The following is an 18,208-nucleotide window of genomic DNA, read 5'->3' on the forward strand; positions in this document are numbered from 1 at the left end:
TGTTAACAGAGGATGCTTTCCTTTGAACTGGAGCTGCCCTTCTGCAAAACTGTTTTGCAGGATAAATGAAGCAGTTAGAACAATTATACGCGTTCTGCATCCTAATGGTGGAGAAGAGGTAGCGGTGCTGCCTTCTGACACCACTCCAGCATCCCTTTACGCTACTGGCGTGCTTCGCAGGCCAAGCATGTCTCAGCAGCCTGTGTGTGTGTGTAAAGCGTATTGTTTGAAACTTGGGTTCCTTCGTAAATACCATCAACACAATCTGAAATACAAATGAAATACCAAAAAAAAAAAAATTAACTTTAAAGGATGCGGGATATGAAAAATATCAAGTACAATTTGGCTTTCTGAGCTTCAGAAAAGCTTAATAGGAAGATAATAAAAATGTATAATAATGTGCTAGCTAGGCAACTGATGGAGCAGCTACTTATTATGCTAATTGTGATGATTTTGCTCTCTGCATATTCTTCGCTTGTGTTTGCTGAAGTCACGAGCGCTCTCGTGTCCCTCGCTTAAACGGGAGCTGGTTTTAGTGAGTGGTGGTGCAGGGCTTTCCATGCGAGGTGATTCACAGCACGCACAGGGAATAACTGGTTAACATCACCACTTGCAAAAGATCTGAAATATTTCAAATCCATGTTTGAAAATTGTTAAAATCTCATTGTTGAAAACTTCTGCACAGTTCCAAAACCGTTGCTTGCTTTTGCAATTTGCGGTTTTACGGGAGCAGCTGTAAAGGAGCAGAGAAAAACGGGATACCTGGCACTATTTTTGTTTTAACTCACCTTAAAGTTGCTTTATTTACAGTCTCGGTCTTGGTGGTTGCCACTGGCAACTGTGCCTGAGCAAATCCTTGAATGCAAAATATTCTTTTCCGTTCTAAGGTGAAGGGCCCAGGGAAAGAAAGGAAACAGATTGCCACCTAACTTATCGATGCATAATTTAAGTAACACCGTTAGTAACAAGAATAGATTGATACCGGCCCAGGAGGAATTCAACAGCTGCTTTGCTTTCCAAAGCCATTAGGAAAGGGCGTCTTTTGGAAACAATCTATACTCAGTACTAAAATAACTAATAAAAAATAAATTTATTTCTATTACATTTAATTCTGAATTTCAGGCTCCAGTGGAGAATAAAATTTGTCAGTGTATATTATTTGCAGAAAACCTGTACTCTGGGAACAATCAAACTGAGTGAGTAATTGCAAAATCAAAGGTTTCTTTAAAAAGTTAAGGAGTTGCAGGAAGACGGTAATAAAAATCATTAGGAAATGTGATTTATTTCACTGTGTTCTTCTAGGTCTGAGTTTTGAGGTGTTCAAACAATGCTCATATTAATAATTTTAAACGCCAATATTGAAATGCCAGCCTGTACGAAAGAGTCTGGAAATGTCAGAGAAATAATGCATCTTCCTTGCAGCCTCTGCTCCTTGATTTATGGAGAAATTGATTTGCATTGATTGGCACCTGCTTACTTGCTGAATAATAATTTAGGACTTAGACTCTGAAGTCTCTTAAGGCTAGGGATTTAGGTAGAAAAAGGGATTTTAGGTAGAGGAAACTGTGGTTTGTATGTCTGGTGTTATTTTCTGGGGAAATCAAGAGGCGATACAGAGATAGGAGCTGTTGCATTTTTGGGGTACTTCAGTGTCTTAAAAATCTACCGTTAAGCTTCCAAGTCTCTTCCCACACACACATCCCCCTTTTTTTTTCCCCTGCTGACCAGAAGTGGGTTCCTGGTGTCTGAGTGCCTTTCTGCAGTTACAGGCGAGGTGCTTGCGAAAGCCTTCAGGACTCGGTCAGTCTCGGGAAGTGAGATGTGTCGCACTTAACCTTGGAGAGCTTTGGATCTGGCACTCCTGCGCTACCCCAGGAGAGCTTGAAAAGTCTCATTAGCTGAAGCCCTACAGTAAAATGTTTGTTTTCCAGTTACCCTTCACAGAGCCCTAAAAAATAACACAGAACGCCTGCGCCCCACTCACCGTGACCTGAAAAACCATTAGTTACTGATATTTCCACTTCTTTTGGGCCAACTGGGTATCAGCTTCCTAAACCTGAAGGACAAGCGAGGACAGCCAGGGTTGAGTGCAGCCCTCCTTTGGCTTGATCTGGGCTCCCATGGGTGGGAGGGCTCCTCTTCCCTGTCTTTTCTGCATCCTCCTCCCAACTTTCCGCTCCCCCCTGCACGCTGGTTTCCATCTCTCCTTGAGAGGTGCCTGGTGTGTTTTGGCTCCATCCCATTTGATTCTTTTCTTTAGCAATAGTGCTAAATTCTTGAGTAATTACATTTGCTTTGTATCAAATCCTATAAACACCATGGTACAAAAAATCTAATTTATTACAGTGCTTTTGAACTAATTGGCTGAGATAGAGACAGCAGCAACTTTATAATTTAACAGTTAATTCAAGTAACCTTTTCCAGAGAGAGACCTTAGGTGGCTGCTTTTCCTGGGTTGTAACAATAAATGTATCCTCGAGACGACCATAACAAGTGCCTAAGGAGGGGGAATGTGCTGCAGCTGCCTTGCAGCAAAGACTTCTTTGAATGAAAGTTAGCACTTGGTAATTTCTAGAATAAAACCCTCTGCCCTGCTTTGTTGAATTTGCTTTGCGCGTATGTTTACCACCCACTCCATTGTGTCGAAACACTTGCCTGCCAATTATCTCCTATTGCGTTCATTTAAACATCTACCTCGCTTTTGCAAGCGGGTTGTCTTCCAGCCACGTTCTCCCTGTTGCTTTACAGCCGCGGGTTTCTTGTTAGTGCAATTTGTATTGCGTGCTGCTGCTCGGTCTGGTCCTTAGCAAGTCTGCTAGTACGTGTGAGCATCCCTGCCTCTTCCCTGTGATGCTGGGATTGATTTCCATGTCAATTAGCCGTGCATAGCACAGGGAATAGTCCTGAAATCCCATCGCTTTTTGCTCTTTTCGGAGGTCTCGGTTAACAGGGTGAAATGAATGGCTGGTGGGCTCAGAAAAGTGGCTGCCATCATCCTTTTTTGCCTTAATAAATAGATACGCCTGACTTCCACAAGCAGATCCCAGTCCATACCCTGGATCCAGATGTTCCCTCGTGGTGCAGATGCAGTCCTGTGCCCCGGACCTCCCTTGTCCCTCACCAGCTGGATTATTTCCCTGGTGGATGTGGTCTGGGTTAGTGTTGAGTTCTCCAGTGTGGCAGGGTGAGCCTGGCATCCACAAAATGACCCAAGGCGGATGCTTTTAGGAAGGTCCCTGTAATCATTTCATTTCTCATAACCAAAATGCAGTGCCGAGGGTACACAGGGTACCTCCAAGGCAGGTGTCACAGGCAGTTTGAACTGAAATGAGTTGGGGGGGATAGCAGCCTGGACAAAGGTGCTCATCACTCTCCATCAACCAAGAAATCTTCCCAGCAAAGAGGGAATCGGCCTTTTCCTTCCCACTGGGTTTTCCAGCACCGCCCATGCCTGTACCATGGGGGCTCGGGTGGGACATGAAGGCTTCACGTGCGTCCTGGCTGCACTTGCAGAAGGCTCAAGAGGCTGGGTGAAAGGCGTTGAAGTTGTTCCATGCTGAGCATTTCATCTATATTTAGGGAGGAAAAGGAAGCACTTAACTACCAGCTGCAGATCGACTAACAAGGGTTATATTAGAGAAAAATAGTCCATCACATTTTATTTCCTTCCTGCCTTGCAAATCATTTGGGGAGTATAAGCTGTCCTTGCGATCTAGCATCCCAGATCCAGAATTCGGATCACGTTCTCTGCCTGCTCACCCATCAGTTACCCCGTACCCGTGACAGCATTACAGTGCAAGGGGAAAAACAAACCTGGGTTGCTGCTTCGTGTTAGAAGGTCACCAAATAGGTGCAACGTCCCCGTGTCTGCAGCAGACGCAGGGGATGGGGTTGCTCCCTAGCTGAGGACGAGGTGTCTCAGTAGCCAAAGAACAGCCTTAGTGCAGGTGTGAGTACGAAATGTTAGTTTCCTGAAGGTTTTTTTTCCTTTCCGTTGTCTCCTTCAAAATAGGAAGGTGGCTCTGCTGTGCTTGATCTGTTAGTTATTAAAAGAAGATCACAGTTGTGCTAAAGTAATCCATTTTTCATCCATTGGAATTAAAACTGTCTGGATGTAGCCCTGGTTTAATTGGCAGACGAGATGTTCTGCTCTGCAGCGGGTAGGGATTAAAAAAAAAAATCTGCAATAACTAATATTTTCTTTAGAATAACTCAGGCAAGATTAGATGTAATAGATAGAAGCTAACAAGTTGCAGAGGAACGGTCCCACGGGCGTAGGGCCATACGGCGCTGGCGAGGGACGGTGTCCGCCCAGCAGTGCACGGGTCGGGTCAGCGTTGGTTTGGTGTCGCCTTTTTATTTCACTCTCTTGGGAAACATAATAGCGAATCCCACTTCCAGGCGTTCTCGTTGCCAGCTTTGGAAGGTGTTTCGTCTGCTTTAACGTGTCTGACTGCTAATGAGCACTTATTTAAGTCACTGAATGTATAACTACAAGGCTACTTTTTGTTTCCATCTAAAATTGATGGAAACTTTTGGTACTGTTAGCTGTTCATAGATACTGTCTGCGAAGTTGCTGAGGGGTTTAAAGCTCGGTTATTCCCGGGGCTCGGCGTCACTGTGCGGATTTTCGTTCAGCCCCACAGACATGGGATGTAGTGAGACTCTCGCCTCTGTGTGCCTGGTGTCCTGTTGGATTGGTTATGACCTTCTATTGCACGGGTTTGTAACTTAATAACCAGCTTAATCTTAACTTCTTCCCCATAAAGCCTGAGGTTACTACTGGTAATTAAAAAGAAAAGTTTTTTAGCTTTTTAACAAGTAATATGACCCTGTTAAGATTAATCTTATCTACAATATTTCTTCTTTTCCTGAGTGACTCTAGCTCGGTCACTTCCACTGTCAAACAAAGGGAGCCTTAAATAATTGTGAGCCTTAATTAGGTGAGAAACTGTGTGTAATAATTCAGTGAATTATTTGTTTGACTTGGAAAGCTTCATACTGGCAGGTGGCGAAAAGAGTCATAGCAGTTGCGTAATGCAAGTGCTTTGCACTCCCATTACATATGACCTGTTTAATAATACCCTGTGTGAAAGTGTAAAAGCTGTTTTGTTTATTGCAATGATGGACTGTCTTCAAATTTTAAATTAAGGAGCTCAGGACTGGAGTCATCAAGATCATTTTTCCAGCTGCCTTTTTGATGTCGAGCCCAGAGAAGTGGCTGACGGTGGAGACCAGCGATAGAAAACCAGTAGCTGAAAGCTGCTCCATTGCAAATCTGGAGCGGTAACTAATTCCCGAGTAACACGTTTGACATGGCATTACCCTCTACTCGGACATCTCCTGTTTCGGGTACCAGCGGTCTTAAATGCTTCTAAGCCAAGCGACCTTGGGAAGCGAAGTGGAGTGGGAAGATGTGATTTTATTTCTCAGAAGGGGAGTCATAAAGGTAAAGACTGGGAAATCAGCCATGGTGAGAGCGGGCTGAACCTACCCGTCCAGCTTCGCGCACGGCCTCGGCTGCCGTGGTATTTAAATTCCTGCAGCCTGCAAGAGCCCAGCTGCACCGTCTAGACAGTTCATGAGACTTCTGTCCATTATAGAAAATCCAGATGTGTATGTTACCCCACCGAATGTGGGGATGTGGTTCACGGAGCGATTCTCTGCAAGCTTTGTGCTGTTTCTTTAGGACCGGTACGCTGCAGCAGACCTGGGGTCTGTAAGTGTCCCCTGGTCTCTTTGGTGACAATCAAAATGTAAGAGGAAATAAAAGGGGTGATGGGTGTTAACTCCTGCCCTGCCACATGGCCAGCTGCGGCCAGTGTAAAATCAGCCGGGATGGATTTATTTTTGTATTCATATATTCACATATACATATAGTGTTTTGATGCTGCTGAGTTGTTCCAGCTGCTGCCAGGGATTCTAAGGAGAGGAGCACTTCTACTACAGATTTTTTTTTTCTCTAAATACTCTTAATATAAGCCCGTGTGGGACAAGTGGTCTTCAGTGACCCTGTGGGCTGTGAGCTCAGCCGGCCCGACACAGGCAGTCTGCACAGCTGGCAGGAGGCTGCACAGATACTTGAAAACAAGTTTTTGGGTTTCAGGACCATAGATATGCAAGCATGGAATTAAAAATAAATAAAACTGCTTAAGACCTGTGTGCAAAGCCACACTGTCTCCCCAGAACAGTGCTTTTCCTTAATAGCAAAAGAATATATTTAAGCAAAGAAAGTATTTCAAGGAAAGCCACTGAAAAACAGACTGAGGATATCCTGACTGCTTCTCCAAAGATAATTCAGAGATAACTTTTCTTCTCGGGAAAGAATATAAATGGAGTGTAGTAGTGGGGGGTTTTTTAAATCCCTCTGTGTTTAAGTGCTCAGGCGGTGCAGGGACTGTAATGTTTGCAGGCTCTGAATGCATTACTTCCCTTAAAAAAAAAAAAAAGTCTTTGTGCACAAAATGATTTTGGTTTTGGTTTCTTTTTTTTTTTTTTTTTGGAAAGGAACCCCCCCGCCTGCAACACTGAATGCATCTTGCAGCCCTGCGTCGCCAAAGCCACGGGCAGCGTTGCTGCTGTTGGCACTGGGGGATTGGTTTGCGGGTGGCAGCCGGGAAGGGGCCGTGCAGATGGTGCTGGATCCAGCCGCTCCGTGGGGAGAGGAGACGGGGAGCAGGGCACCCTGGCAGCACAGAGCCCCTGCGTGAGCTGTCAGCTTGTGTTGCTTGGCTAGGATTTTCACACTCGGGCAGGGAGAAGACTTAATCATTTCTGAATGTCTAAGAGCAGAGCAGGCGGTTGGGTTTAATTTGTTTTTTTAGGATGCGACATAAAAGTGCGGACTGGGAAGCATCGTACCTGCTGGCCTTTTAAAAGCTGAGTTGCTGAGACTTGCTTTTGCAAAACACTCCTTTAATGTCTTGTGCTACGTGCAAACCAAAATAAGTGTCGACTGAAACATTTGGCAAAGCCGGGTTTTAAAATGCTGGAAATCATAACTAAAAAAGCCATCAGAGGAGCAGTGGGCTCTCCCTGCCCTCCTGCATGATGCTACACCAGTTTCTGCGCGTCCCTGCAACTGAAGCACGTGCTGTTTTCCCTGCTTACCACTGATTGGTGGGGTTTTTTGTGTGGTCTTTAAAACTGCGCATAAAACTGCTGTATTTAACCATTAAACCCTGTGCGTCTGCCTGGGGAAGAATCCATTTGTTGGACTACTAAATCTTCATGTCCTTGAGTAATTAAAGAGTAGCTGTTGCAAGACCCAAAGCTCTGCTTTCTCTTCCCAGTCTTCCCTCTGCTCCTCGGGGATGCTGTGTTGCAACACAGCTCATCGGAGAAAGGTTTCCCATGGGTCCTCTCCCCATCGGGGTCGGACTCTGTCCTCCCAACCCAGGGTTTGCTCTGCGAGGATGAGGACTGCAAGGAGCCACAGCAGGCTTTGCCCCACTGCTCTGCTTTATGCCCTTATGTAGCCCATACTATTTAGTCCTTTTCTGAAAATACATGAAATTTTTTTGTAGAGAAGGACCAGAGTGGATGGATGAAGAGGAGCCTCCTCGTTTCAGTGTGTCTTTCTCTGAAGAAAATACAACATTATCCTTGTTAGGACAAACTAATTGATTTTTGGCTGATTTCCATTTTTCAGTGTTAGTGTTTCATGTGTCACCATCCCTGCCTCTCTTCTATATTTTATCCTTTCGTATAAACCCTGTGTTTATTTCTCGGCAATTATGCATGTCTGGAGGAATGTAGTAAATTGTACTGCTGTATTGTCCTCAATATATGCATATGTTTTTACCCCCCAAAAATTGCTTATGCAAATATGTTGATAAGAAAAGAAATATGTAGTGTGGCTCTTCTCCTTCATGAATGTTGATAGCTTTCTGTAGCAAGAAGCTTCTCTCTCTGCAGTCAGAGCAGCTGTAACCCGACTGCAAAAGATAATTTAAAGAAATTTCCTGTTCATATCCGCTCTTGTGAGTTATAAGAGAAAAGGGAGGTGTTAACCGCGCTCTGTTGATCCTCCCAGGTAACTTGGCTCTCCATTTTAGTCCTGGCTCCTGGTTGTCTTTGCAGTACATATATTAGTTTTGCTATAGACTGTTTGAGGGACTGGCCATGTCCATGGACAACACAACCCCGGGCAGGTAGCTCCGTCCTTTTGCACCATTGCCCTGTGGCTCCCCTGGGTCCAGCCATGCCGTTCCTGGCAGAGGTGCGTAACCCCCTGACAAATGTCCCCAGTGGTGTCCAGCGTCACACCTGGATGTGCTTTTCTGGGCTTGAAGGCCATTACAAGTTCCCTCTCGCTTCCTTTGCCTCTTGTTTTCCCAGCATTAATGCCTGCTCGGGGCAGCGCTCCTTGCTCTGGCTGTAGGATCTGCAGAAATCAGGCAGGTTTTGCATTGCTGTGCACCGGTGCCACGTCTGTAGGGAGCAATCGGTGGTGGGACCATGGGGACTGGAGCCTGGGGACCAGAGCTCAGGGACCCTGGGAGCACGAGCTCTAAGGGGAAGGCGTGCGCTGGCTCCCGTGTCATCTCACTGCTTGAGCAAAGCCCTCTGAGGGCGAGTTTGTCTTTCTGGACAACACAGCCTGGCTTCAGAGCCAGCTGAAGGAGCTTTATCACTTTTTTTTAATGATGCTAGCTTAAAAAAAAACAATGAGGGAAGGGTTTCAGCCATTTGTCTCTTGTCAATGTATTTATCACCTTAAAAGACTTAACCAGGTAGTAAAAAATTCAATAAAAAACCTGACCGCATTAGTCTGAAATAACACCAATGTTTAGCATTGGCTCGCCTGTTATATGGGTGTTGTGAAACTATTTTGAGTCTTAAATCTTCTGTTATCTATGGAATAATCACAAAATTGTTAAAATCCAATCTGTAAATCTTGTGGGCAATTGAGGCTGTTCTCCCCCACCCCATGTTTGTCTGTTTTTTATTCCTCAGCAGAAGTAATTGCTTTCCAAGACACATTTAAAGGATTGCTCCCATTTCTTTGTGTTTTATAGCTGTGCTATTGCAGCACTAAAAGTATTTAATATTATTTAATCTGCTTTTGTAATGAGTCCCAGGCAGCCTTCGTTTGGTTGTTCTGGTGGGAAGGGTACTGTCACCTTAATCTGCAGGAGGCGGCTCCTGGCCTTAATAGCTCCGTTGTGTCAGGAGCTGCGTGTTCAGATGGAGTCAAAATTAAATAGCTTAAAAATCTCGCTTTGGTGACCTAGCCAAAGTTCAGGGCGCAGAGCAACGCACGTGGTTTATGCAGGCCTGGAGGGCTGTATCCCGCAAGGCAGCGGTTTTCTCCCCAGGAAAGCATACGTAGTGCTTTACGCTAAGGGGAGCGAGCGTTGAGGGGAGGAGAGGGCAGAGGTCCCTTCCAGCCACTCACCAAACCACCTCTCAGCATCCCACCTTGCTCAGGAGCACAACCCGAAAGCCGGCGGGTCTGGGCACGCTGCCTTTGGGCCAGCTGCGTCCTTGCTCACTCCACTGCGTGCTTCCTCGGGTGGCCTCTGACAGCTGTGCTGCCCAGCTCCAGGTGACGGGGGCTTTTTGGGACTGGCGCTGGGAGATCTTCGGTTTTATTTCCTTCTGCCGCTAGCCTCATCAAAGGTCACGAACTCCATGGAAGAACAGCTTATGTGGTGAGATACAGCCACGGCATGATACTGGGGGGAGGGGGGGGAAATAGTTTGCTTCTAAAAAGGGAGAAACCATCCGATTGTGTCTCAGAAACTCATGTCAGACTCTCATCCCTGTACGGGACCGCTTCTGCCCTCGGCTGGGCAGTGACAGTGTTATACTGATGTTGAAGCTGCTGTGGATGATGGAAGCACCAGCACTGATGCCAGCCCATTCATAGGATGGTGATTTTTTTTTTTTTACCCACCCATTGCCAATTAAACCGGTTGTGAGTGCAGCTGCATCACCATGGACTGGTTTGACACAGCAATGGTGTGAGCGGGGCTTCTTCTAGAAATAGTCTAGAAATAGTTCTCTATCTCCTACAGGTAATAGTACACTGTTTTCGTGCAGTTTCTAGCTTTAAGATTCTGGAGGGGCAGATATCTACGCCAGTGTTTGGGTTGGGGGTGGTGGCTGCAGTCCATACCCTCGTTTCAGCTGGTCTGGGTGGCACCAGCATCTCCTGTGGCTTTGGTGCTCTTGCTGAGCCACTCTTGACCACAGGGTTAATGGCTCATTGCAAGCTCCCCCTTCCACCCTGAGATTAGAGCATCCCGTTGGTTTTCAAGGAAATGGGCTTCACCGACCTACCTATTCAGCTGAGTTCAAGTCTCGGCAGCTTTTTTGTTCTTTATGTGCTAGGTTTCTTTTAGTTGGCCTCAAGGCTATCTAGGGACCCATCTGACGTGTTAGGAGTGCTCCGTACCCGTCATGGGAATAAGCTCAACAGCTCGTGTGCTAAACAACTTTCCCATGTGCCATGTGTGTTAAAGGCTTTGCTGGATCCTGTGGGTTGGGTTTTTTTGCCCTTAATTTGTGCGAGAATTTGCTGAGTGTTAGCGAATCAAATTTGGGGGGAGCAGGGAGTCTTACGCATGGTGTGAAGTTGTCACCTAGCACCTCCACACTTACTGGGAGGGAAGTTCAGGTCTCCTGAGCCTGGATCCTGTTTGGGACCTGCCGCTTTACAGGCGATACGTTGTCTCCTCTGCTATTGCTTTACTTGCGGACGCGCACGCTGGAAAGGACGTGTCGCCTTGGTGAAACATGGCCTCCACCTTAGTGTATGAAGAATGAGCGCTGGGCGAGTTTATTTACGGCGAGGCTTGTTCCCCTCTGTTATGACTCTGCAGTCTCACATCTCCGCTCCGTGCAGAGGACGACTCCTGCAAGAATTCACTGTAATTACGCAGGCAGCAATGGGTTAGCATTAGCAATGTTTGATTGCAAAATTTTGCAGGTGTGAGCAGTTTTTCCAACCAAAAAAGCTTTTAGCTCTTGGGCAGAAAGTCAAGTGCAAGTGCCATTTTAAATGCATAACCATCAGGTTTTTGAAAAAAAAACAGGGAGTCAGTCTGTTTCCCTTTTTTTTTTTTTTTTTTTTTTGGATGAAGTGCATAATAAGCTTTTAGCTCAGATAAATCCTAATTGAGGATTCAGTCAAGGCTGTTGCTAAATTAGCAGAGCAGGTCTGGTAGACAAATGCAGCTTCAGCTTGTCAAAATAAGCAATTCTTAAAATTCTCACATGGAAAGAGGATTCATGTCATTAAACTTTTTTTTTATCTTCCCCTGTTCCCAAACACAGCTCTCTTGCCCCTTTCAAGAATCACTCAAATCCATCCCAATCACCACAGCACACGGCTCTGGTGCTGCTCCCATACCATTTTGCCAGGCTGTGGCTGCCCTGGAGTCGGCGTCACACGCCCTGAACAGGGGCTTTGGTTGACCTTGGAAAGGTCCCTTCATCAAGGGGTACCTGGGCATCGCTCTCAAATTTACACGTTTCTTCCAGGGCTCTTCCAGTTCCCTAAACCAAGGTCTTTCAGGTATAAGTGACACCTGGCAAGTGCAGACACACCTGGGAAAGCTTTGGGGTGCACCCTGGAAGCGTTCCTCCTGGCAAAGTGGGGCTGAAGTGGTGGTAGGATCTGCTACTTTGAAGGGTCGGGCAAAGCACCCAACAGTCAAACCCTCATGGAGATTACCTGCTAGGAGAGCGCACTAAATGACTAAAGCTGTAAGAAAAATGGCCATCCTGTACCTGTGTGTGTTGTCAAACCCCGTGGATGAAATGTGGCTCAGAAACAGTAAGTTCTGGGTATTTGTCCACCCACCTGACTTTCTTTTTTTTTTTTCTATTAAAGCAGTTATCCTACATTAGCTTCTGGATGGCTTTACCCTGGACCTTAATGTGGCTAGAAAATTTAAAAAAAGACTACAGCTGGGTAACCAATTTAATACGCACCCAGCTTGTCTTAGCATAAATGTGGTATTTGGTACTCCTCATCGCTCCCTGGCTCGGTAACATGTTGCTTTTCCTTCCAGTTCAAGATCAATGGCGAGTGGTGCACCTGGATCAACTACGACCGCTTCCAGGAGCTGGTGCAAGAGCACGAGAGGAGCGGCGGGTCCAAGACTTTCACAGCGGCCGATTACGCAGCCAGAACTCCTCTCTGGGCGCTGTTTGGGTCCAGAGAAAGGGGGTTCGATCCCTTGGATGTAAGATACCAGCGGAAGAACAAAGCAAGAGACATCTCTGGGTGCTGAGGCTAGGCTGGGGCTCGCTGAACTCTGGGCTGGCTGGCTGCTGAGTTTTGGTCTCCGTTTCTAGGCTAACACCGATTTTGAATCTATTCACCTAGATTTTTCTGACGTTTGATATTGAGAGAGAGGGTAAAGCCTTTATTTAACCCTTCCCTCCTGTTTTTAGGGCTGCTTGGATGAAAATATTTATAATGCTCTCTATCTCAAGATAAATCACAAATGGTGCATGCCAGCAATTTATCGTAACTGGCAGCGTGATGAGGGAGGCAGCGGCTGTGGTCTCCACAGCGGAGAGTGTTTGGAGTTGGATGTGGAGGGGGAGCGTTCGTTTGACTTCTGTGCCCTGCTGCAAGGAGAGCCCGGCACATGCTGGCGCCCAACTCGGCAGCAAAACGTTCCGCGTCCATAAGGGTAAGTGCCAAGGGGATTTCAGCGCCACAGGCTGGTTGGATCTGTGCAGGTGGGACCGCAGAAGGATCTGGATCTAAAAGCCTGAGCCCTGCTGGAAGTATCATTGTACAGACAGTAACAAAGATTTATGCATTTTAAACACTGGTGCCAGTTGCTGTAAAGACCCCAGCCCCAAGAAGCTGAAGCTTGGGAATGGTATATGTAACAGCACTGCTCTTAATATCGTCTGCAACTTCTGGTATCTCCAAATATTTTCCAGCTTCATGGGTTTGGCAATGAATATTTTCCGAATAGTTTTATTCCACTCCCCCAGCAGCCTTAAACAACACATATAATTCTTCGAAGCCCCGTTAGGCTCCCGCTGTGTGTGTCCAGTGTCCTGCTGATGGTGAGGACGTGCTGTGGGGGCCAGCAGGCTTGGGTGTCAGCAGATGGCTTCCTTCGCTCCACATGGACAAGTCGACGGTGTCGCTGCTGGTTTGGGTGGAGGTGGTAATCTGGTGTAAGTGAAAACTGAATCTGGTTGAGATCTCTTGTGTCAAGAAACAAACTCTTTTAGTTTGGAGAGGTGATGTCTAGGCATGAGGTCCAGTGACGTGACCCCGGGTGTTGTTCTTGGGGACCCTGGGCCGTGCCTGGCACTCTGTTTGGAGGTACTGCAGCCTGGCTGGAAAATTGCATTTAAATGGGAGGGGGATGGGTTGTTTTCCGTCGGGGAAAATCCCCACTTCATGTGCCGACGACCTTTCCCTTTCTGCAACATCCGCGTCGGCTGCAGTCCCCGACGAGTTGCAAAGGATCAGTGTGCAAACACCCGGGACAGACCCCCGATGGCCGGTTGTGCCTTCAGTTGCTGAATGGCTGAACTAGGCTACAACGCTACCGCTTCCCGGCTAGCCTCCCGCAGCTCTGCCGATGGCTTCCACCCTTCGGCAGCCTGCCGTGGGGCAGGCGTGGGGCAGCGCTGGCCGCTCTCCTCCTCCCTCCCTGTGCCCAGCCAGCCTTTTGGGGTGAGCGGGCTGTGGTGTGGGAGGACGGCGGACAACGGGGCTCCCCCGTTACCTCGGTCTGCTGCATGGTGGCTTGACCTGCTCCAGCTGAAGCCTTTCAGCCGAGGAGCCCGACCGAACCAGCTGCAGAAAGAGCTTTAATGTAGATCCAGAGGTGTCAGCTGCCGGTGGGAAGAAAAACCCAGTCACGCTTGAGTGTTTGTGTTCTCCCGTTGAACTCCAGGAGTGCAGATCAGAGGCGTTCACAATGCTCCCACCTGAACAGCGAGGTCCATAAGCCTGCAACGCCCAGCGCCCGCGGCGCTGTGGATAGGACTGTTCCTGAGATTGTGATTATTTTTTAAAAAAGAACTTCATTTCTTAAACTGTAAAAAGGGTTTCTAAAGAAGAAAGAAAATAAAGTAATTTTCCCTAGAGCACCTTTGTTGTCGCTGTATGAGACTTTGTAAGAGGGGATGCTGAAGGGATCTTAAGGAGATCAAAAGCACAAACATTGCAGAATATCTTTTTTTTCTTGATAGCATGTGGAGTGGAAGGGAGAGCGTCTGTGTATCCGTGGATGATGGAGAGGGCTTGGCTGATGGGAGGCTGCTCTAACAGGTCGGTCACCTGGCTCCTCTCCCCAAAGCACTGAATGGAGGTTGGAGGTGGTGAGAAGTCACCATGCTTCCTCAGGCCAATGCCAAGCAGGACACAGGTGGCACCAGCGAGCCCTGGGGAGGGACAGGACATTTTCAAGCCATCTGTCCGTCTTCCTACAACAGCAACCTGAGACGATAACATTGCCGCTTTGTGTGCGTTGTATCACCGAAGTCTAACGGTGGGACTCAACCCCAAGGTGTCTACGCTGCGTGATTGCAGCTGGTTGGAGGCCGAGCTCGGTGTGCCCAGTGTCCCAGCCAGGCTGGTGAGACCCTGTGCCCAGGGCCACCGTGTGTCATGGCCTGTCTTGAAAGCTGCCATCGGGGTGAGCCAGGCCATGGTCGTGGTGAGATCTGATCTTCTGGGCTGCTAGCGCTGCTTCCTAGCTAAGACATGTCCATGTGTTTCATCCTTTACAGGATGATTCGTGGGAGCTGGCGAGTGCCAAGCTGAGCTGGGAGGGCACCTGCTTGTTGCCTTCTTCCACCAGAAAATGTTTTTTTGTGTTCTTGGTGATACATTTTGTTGTTCAGTGAATGGTGGAGGAAAGACATGGATTCATTAAGGCATTTAAAACTCTGGGTGAGGATCTTTGTGTATTTGGGTCAGTGGTGGGCACCTGTCTTCAACCAAGGTCTTCAAAATGACTTTTTTTCCTTTCGTTTCCTGACCATATTTTCAAAAAATACCTCCTAAATCCTCATTGGAGGTTAGTCTTAAGGATTTGATTTCCTTAAGAAACAGGCTAGAGAAAAGATGCTCTCCTTTCACCTCGGGAAGAAGGATTTGTCCTCTTCCCACCACGCCTTCACCAGGGGCAATCCCATCCTCTGCTCAGTCACTCCTCTGTTCTCTTGGTTACATTTGACACCGTTTAACTCCCATCTGGGCTTTGGGGTGAAGGTTAGCGGCACTGGAAAGCCCACATCCTCTGTGCTGAAAGATTTGAAGCTCTTAACAAGAAAAAATACGTTTACTAGTGAGACCTGTACTCTGACTCCTGCTTCTGATGGGAGGGATGCTGTGTGGAGAAGGTGACGTCTCAGAAATTCCCAGCGTTGGACCACGTTTGAGTTAAAAACTGTTGTATTCTGGGCTTATTTTGCAGAACTAATGCAGTTTGAGTAAAAATATCAGGGGTGAGATGCAGCTACCTGAACACAGATGTTTAGCAGGTGCAGAGACCTCTCCAGCTCTGCTCTGCAAGACAAGGAAGACCTGGCTCACATCTGCCAGCCCAGGCAGTTGTCCCAGGGCATCTCCCAAGCCACCAGATGCCTGTCTAGGTAGTGTGGTCTTCCCTATTTTCTGATCAGGTGTGGGATTACTGTCATCCTTGTTCCTCTGTGTGACCTCTTGTAAATGGGGGGGACCTTCCTGCAGCCAAGTCCTAGGGAAGGGACGTTGTTCCTTCCATAAAAAATAAAGGTCCACAGGTATTTCACTGCCTCCTTGTTACCAGCCTCCTGTGGGTCAGGTTCACTGGGGTCGTTAGCAGCTTAGGCAAGACATGAGCTTTTTGTGGGGCTGTTGTTAACCCTGGAGCATCAGCTGCGTGTGGGCGCAGCTGGAGTTTTGGGCTGGCGTGTTTTGTGTCCACCATATTCCCCTCAATGGATGCCAGCTCTTCTGCACCTATTCCTCACTCCTGGGCCAGACACCTCCATCCTGCACCCACCTCCCTGACAGATGAAGCAGCCATAAATCACCAGTGTTCACCCCAATCCCTTGCTCGCCCGCAGCGAGCCCTGGTAGCAGCCGGTGCTGCCCCGGGAGAGGTGGCCCCCGCGCCACGCTGGGGCTGCTGCCCTCAACGGCTGCCGTGGTGATTAGCGCTTCACGTAAAATGCTCCATAAAACCCTGACAGTGCCTTCCCTTGGAAATCCTAGGGGAGCCCTAAAGAAAACTCTCTCTGTGTTTTCTCTCTGCTGCGGCATTAGCGCTATTTCTTCTCCCAGCCCCCTTGGGACACACAAATCGCTGCTGTCCCCATTACACAGTGCTTCTCCACGGGCCATTTGGCTCAGCTGAAATAACTTGCTGGTGCTGTAAGAGGCCTCTCCCTGTGTCCCCGTGCTCCCTCCAGCCTTCTCCCTGATCCTCCCTGTGCTCCCTCCAGCCTTCTCCCTGGTTCTCCCTGTGTCCCCGCGCTCCCTCCAGCCTTCTCCCTTGTCTTCCCCGTGCTCCCTCCATCCTGATTCTCCTTGTGTCCTCACGCTCCTTCCGTCCTTCTCCCTGATCCTCCCCACCGTGCTCCGGGGCAAGTCTGTCCTGAGTGGGTGCTGGTGGCTGGTTTGCAGCCCTGGGGATGGGGCTGATGGGGCCCCCACCCCTGGGGCTTGGAGGAGAGGACAGTTGAGAGGGACAAGGTGGGTGACCTGCACTGAGGCCGATGCTGCGGCATCCCCATGGGGATTGGCAGCTGAGATGTCTTAGAAAAATCATTATTTCCCCTGCTCAGCGGCTAGAGGGAAAACACGACCCCCAAGTACCAGGCAGGATGGTAACCAGGGCTGTGTCCTGCCCGCTTGTCCCTCCTGGAGTCCATCTGACATCTGGAAGCTGCTCTGAGGGCGATTTGGGCAGGATCCGCTCCTGCAATTACACTTGAATTGCCTGGTGCTTAAAGCAAATCTTTCAACGTACGTATCCAAAAGCAATCCTCTTACACAAGTAGCTTTCAATTGTACAACTTAATACAAATTGCCATCTGTAGCTGTTTCGGGGACATGCTAAATTGAAGACCCAGCCAGCCGGCGTGGGTTGCCGCTGCAGCCGTCTTCAGACGGTCGCGGGGATTGTGCTCCGGGTGTGCTGGGGCCAGGCAGCTTCGCTTCTGCTGGGAGGGTTTGTTTTTTACCTGCTCTCCAACAGCAGCGTTTCATGCCTTACCTGAAATCGCTTCTTTTAGATTTAAAATAGCCACTCACCGGGATGCTCGTGTGGGCTGGAGGTTGTGGGTTTTTTTCACAGGGAAGCTTTAATGGTATGGGATGCACTCTGAAAAAAGTGATCTTTAGTTAAACGACGTCTTTTCTGTTCTGCCAGAGATCAGTAAAAGATCCCAGTCTGGGAAAACCTCTCCAAAGTCACGATTTCAGGATCAGCCCGTGCTCTTGCGACGGTGACGCTCTGTCACTCTAAATATATTTGACTTCACAACCGGGTAATTCCAACCATTTCCCACAGGTTTTGATCTGGACCAGAGCCACCCTCCAGCAGCGCATGGCTATGGTGCTGCTGGGGTGCAGGGGGGTCTCCCTCCTCCTCGCTGCTCCCAGGGCTGCCCAGGACCCCCCCCCCCCAAAGAACTGCCCTCCCTCTGGTTTGGGGGGGGGGGTTTGCCCAAAACCAGGCACGACGTGCTTCCTGGGCGTCGTTTCCAGCAAAGAGGGACCTGTTGCTTCAGTGGCCAACCTGGAGGCTCGGGAGGTTCCATCCTAAAGGCAAAATGGGTAAAAAATTATTTTATAACCACTTAAAGTCAGGGAGCGTTTGAGGAGCCCTGTCCCCCGGCTCCTCCGCCTGGTCCAGCTCATCCTTCCATGGCGCAGGCTGGCATCCCTCCTGGCCGCGCTGCGGGCTCTGTCCGGCCGCGCTGCCGTTGTGCCCTGACTCACGGGGTGAGTCATTCAGGATGGGGGGGGTTGCGTTTCATTTTTGAATGAGGATAAATATATTTATTTGTTTCCAAAAATCTCCAGCAAGAAAACATCCCCCAAACAGAATTGTCATCCATCAGCTTTGTCTTCATCTGGCTCCGCTCCTAAATCATTTATGATGTTAGAGCCGTTATTGTGCCTCGAGGGGAAAGGAAGAAGATATCTGAATTAATTGAAGGAAGGGCATCTTTTTCATTTCATCAACTGCAAACTGAGCCAGGAGTTGGCAAAGGCTGCGGG

General features: G+C 48.3%; 1 protein-coding gene across 1 annotated transcript in view; it reads left to right on the forward strand.

Annotated features, from left to right (window-relative positions):
- Positions 1-12,339, forward strand: part of LOC143168310 (S-adenosyl-L-methionine-dependent tRNA 4-demethylwyosine synthase TYW1-like) — a 108,648-nt gene extending 96,309 nt beyond the window's left edge. Inside the window, exon 16 of the mRNA XM_076354626.1 lies at positions 12,024-12,339. Within this exon, the coding sequence (XP_076210741.1) occupies positions 12,024-12,245 (222 nt within the window). The 3' untranslated portion in view covers positions 12,246-12,339. The remainder of the gene's footprint in view (positions 1-12,023) is intronic.
- Positions 12,340-18,208: the final 5,869 nt, after the last annotated feature.

Source organism: Aptenodytes patagonicus, chromosome 17, assembly GCF_965638725.1.
Source record: "Aptenodytes patagonicus chromosome 17, bAptPat1.pri.cur, whole genome shotgun sequence".
Taxonomy (NCBI): domain Eukaryota; kingdom Metazoa; phylum Chordata; class Aves; order Sphenisciformes; family Spheniscidae; genus Aptenodytes; species Aptenodytes patagonicus.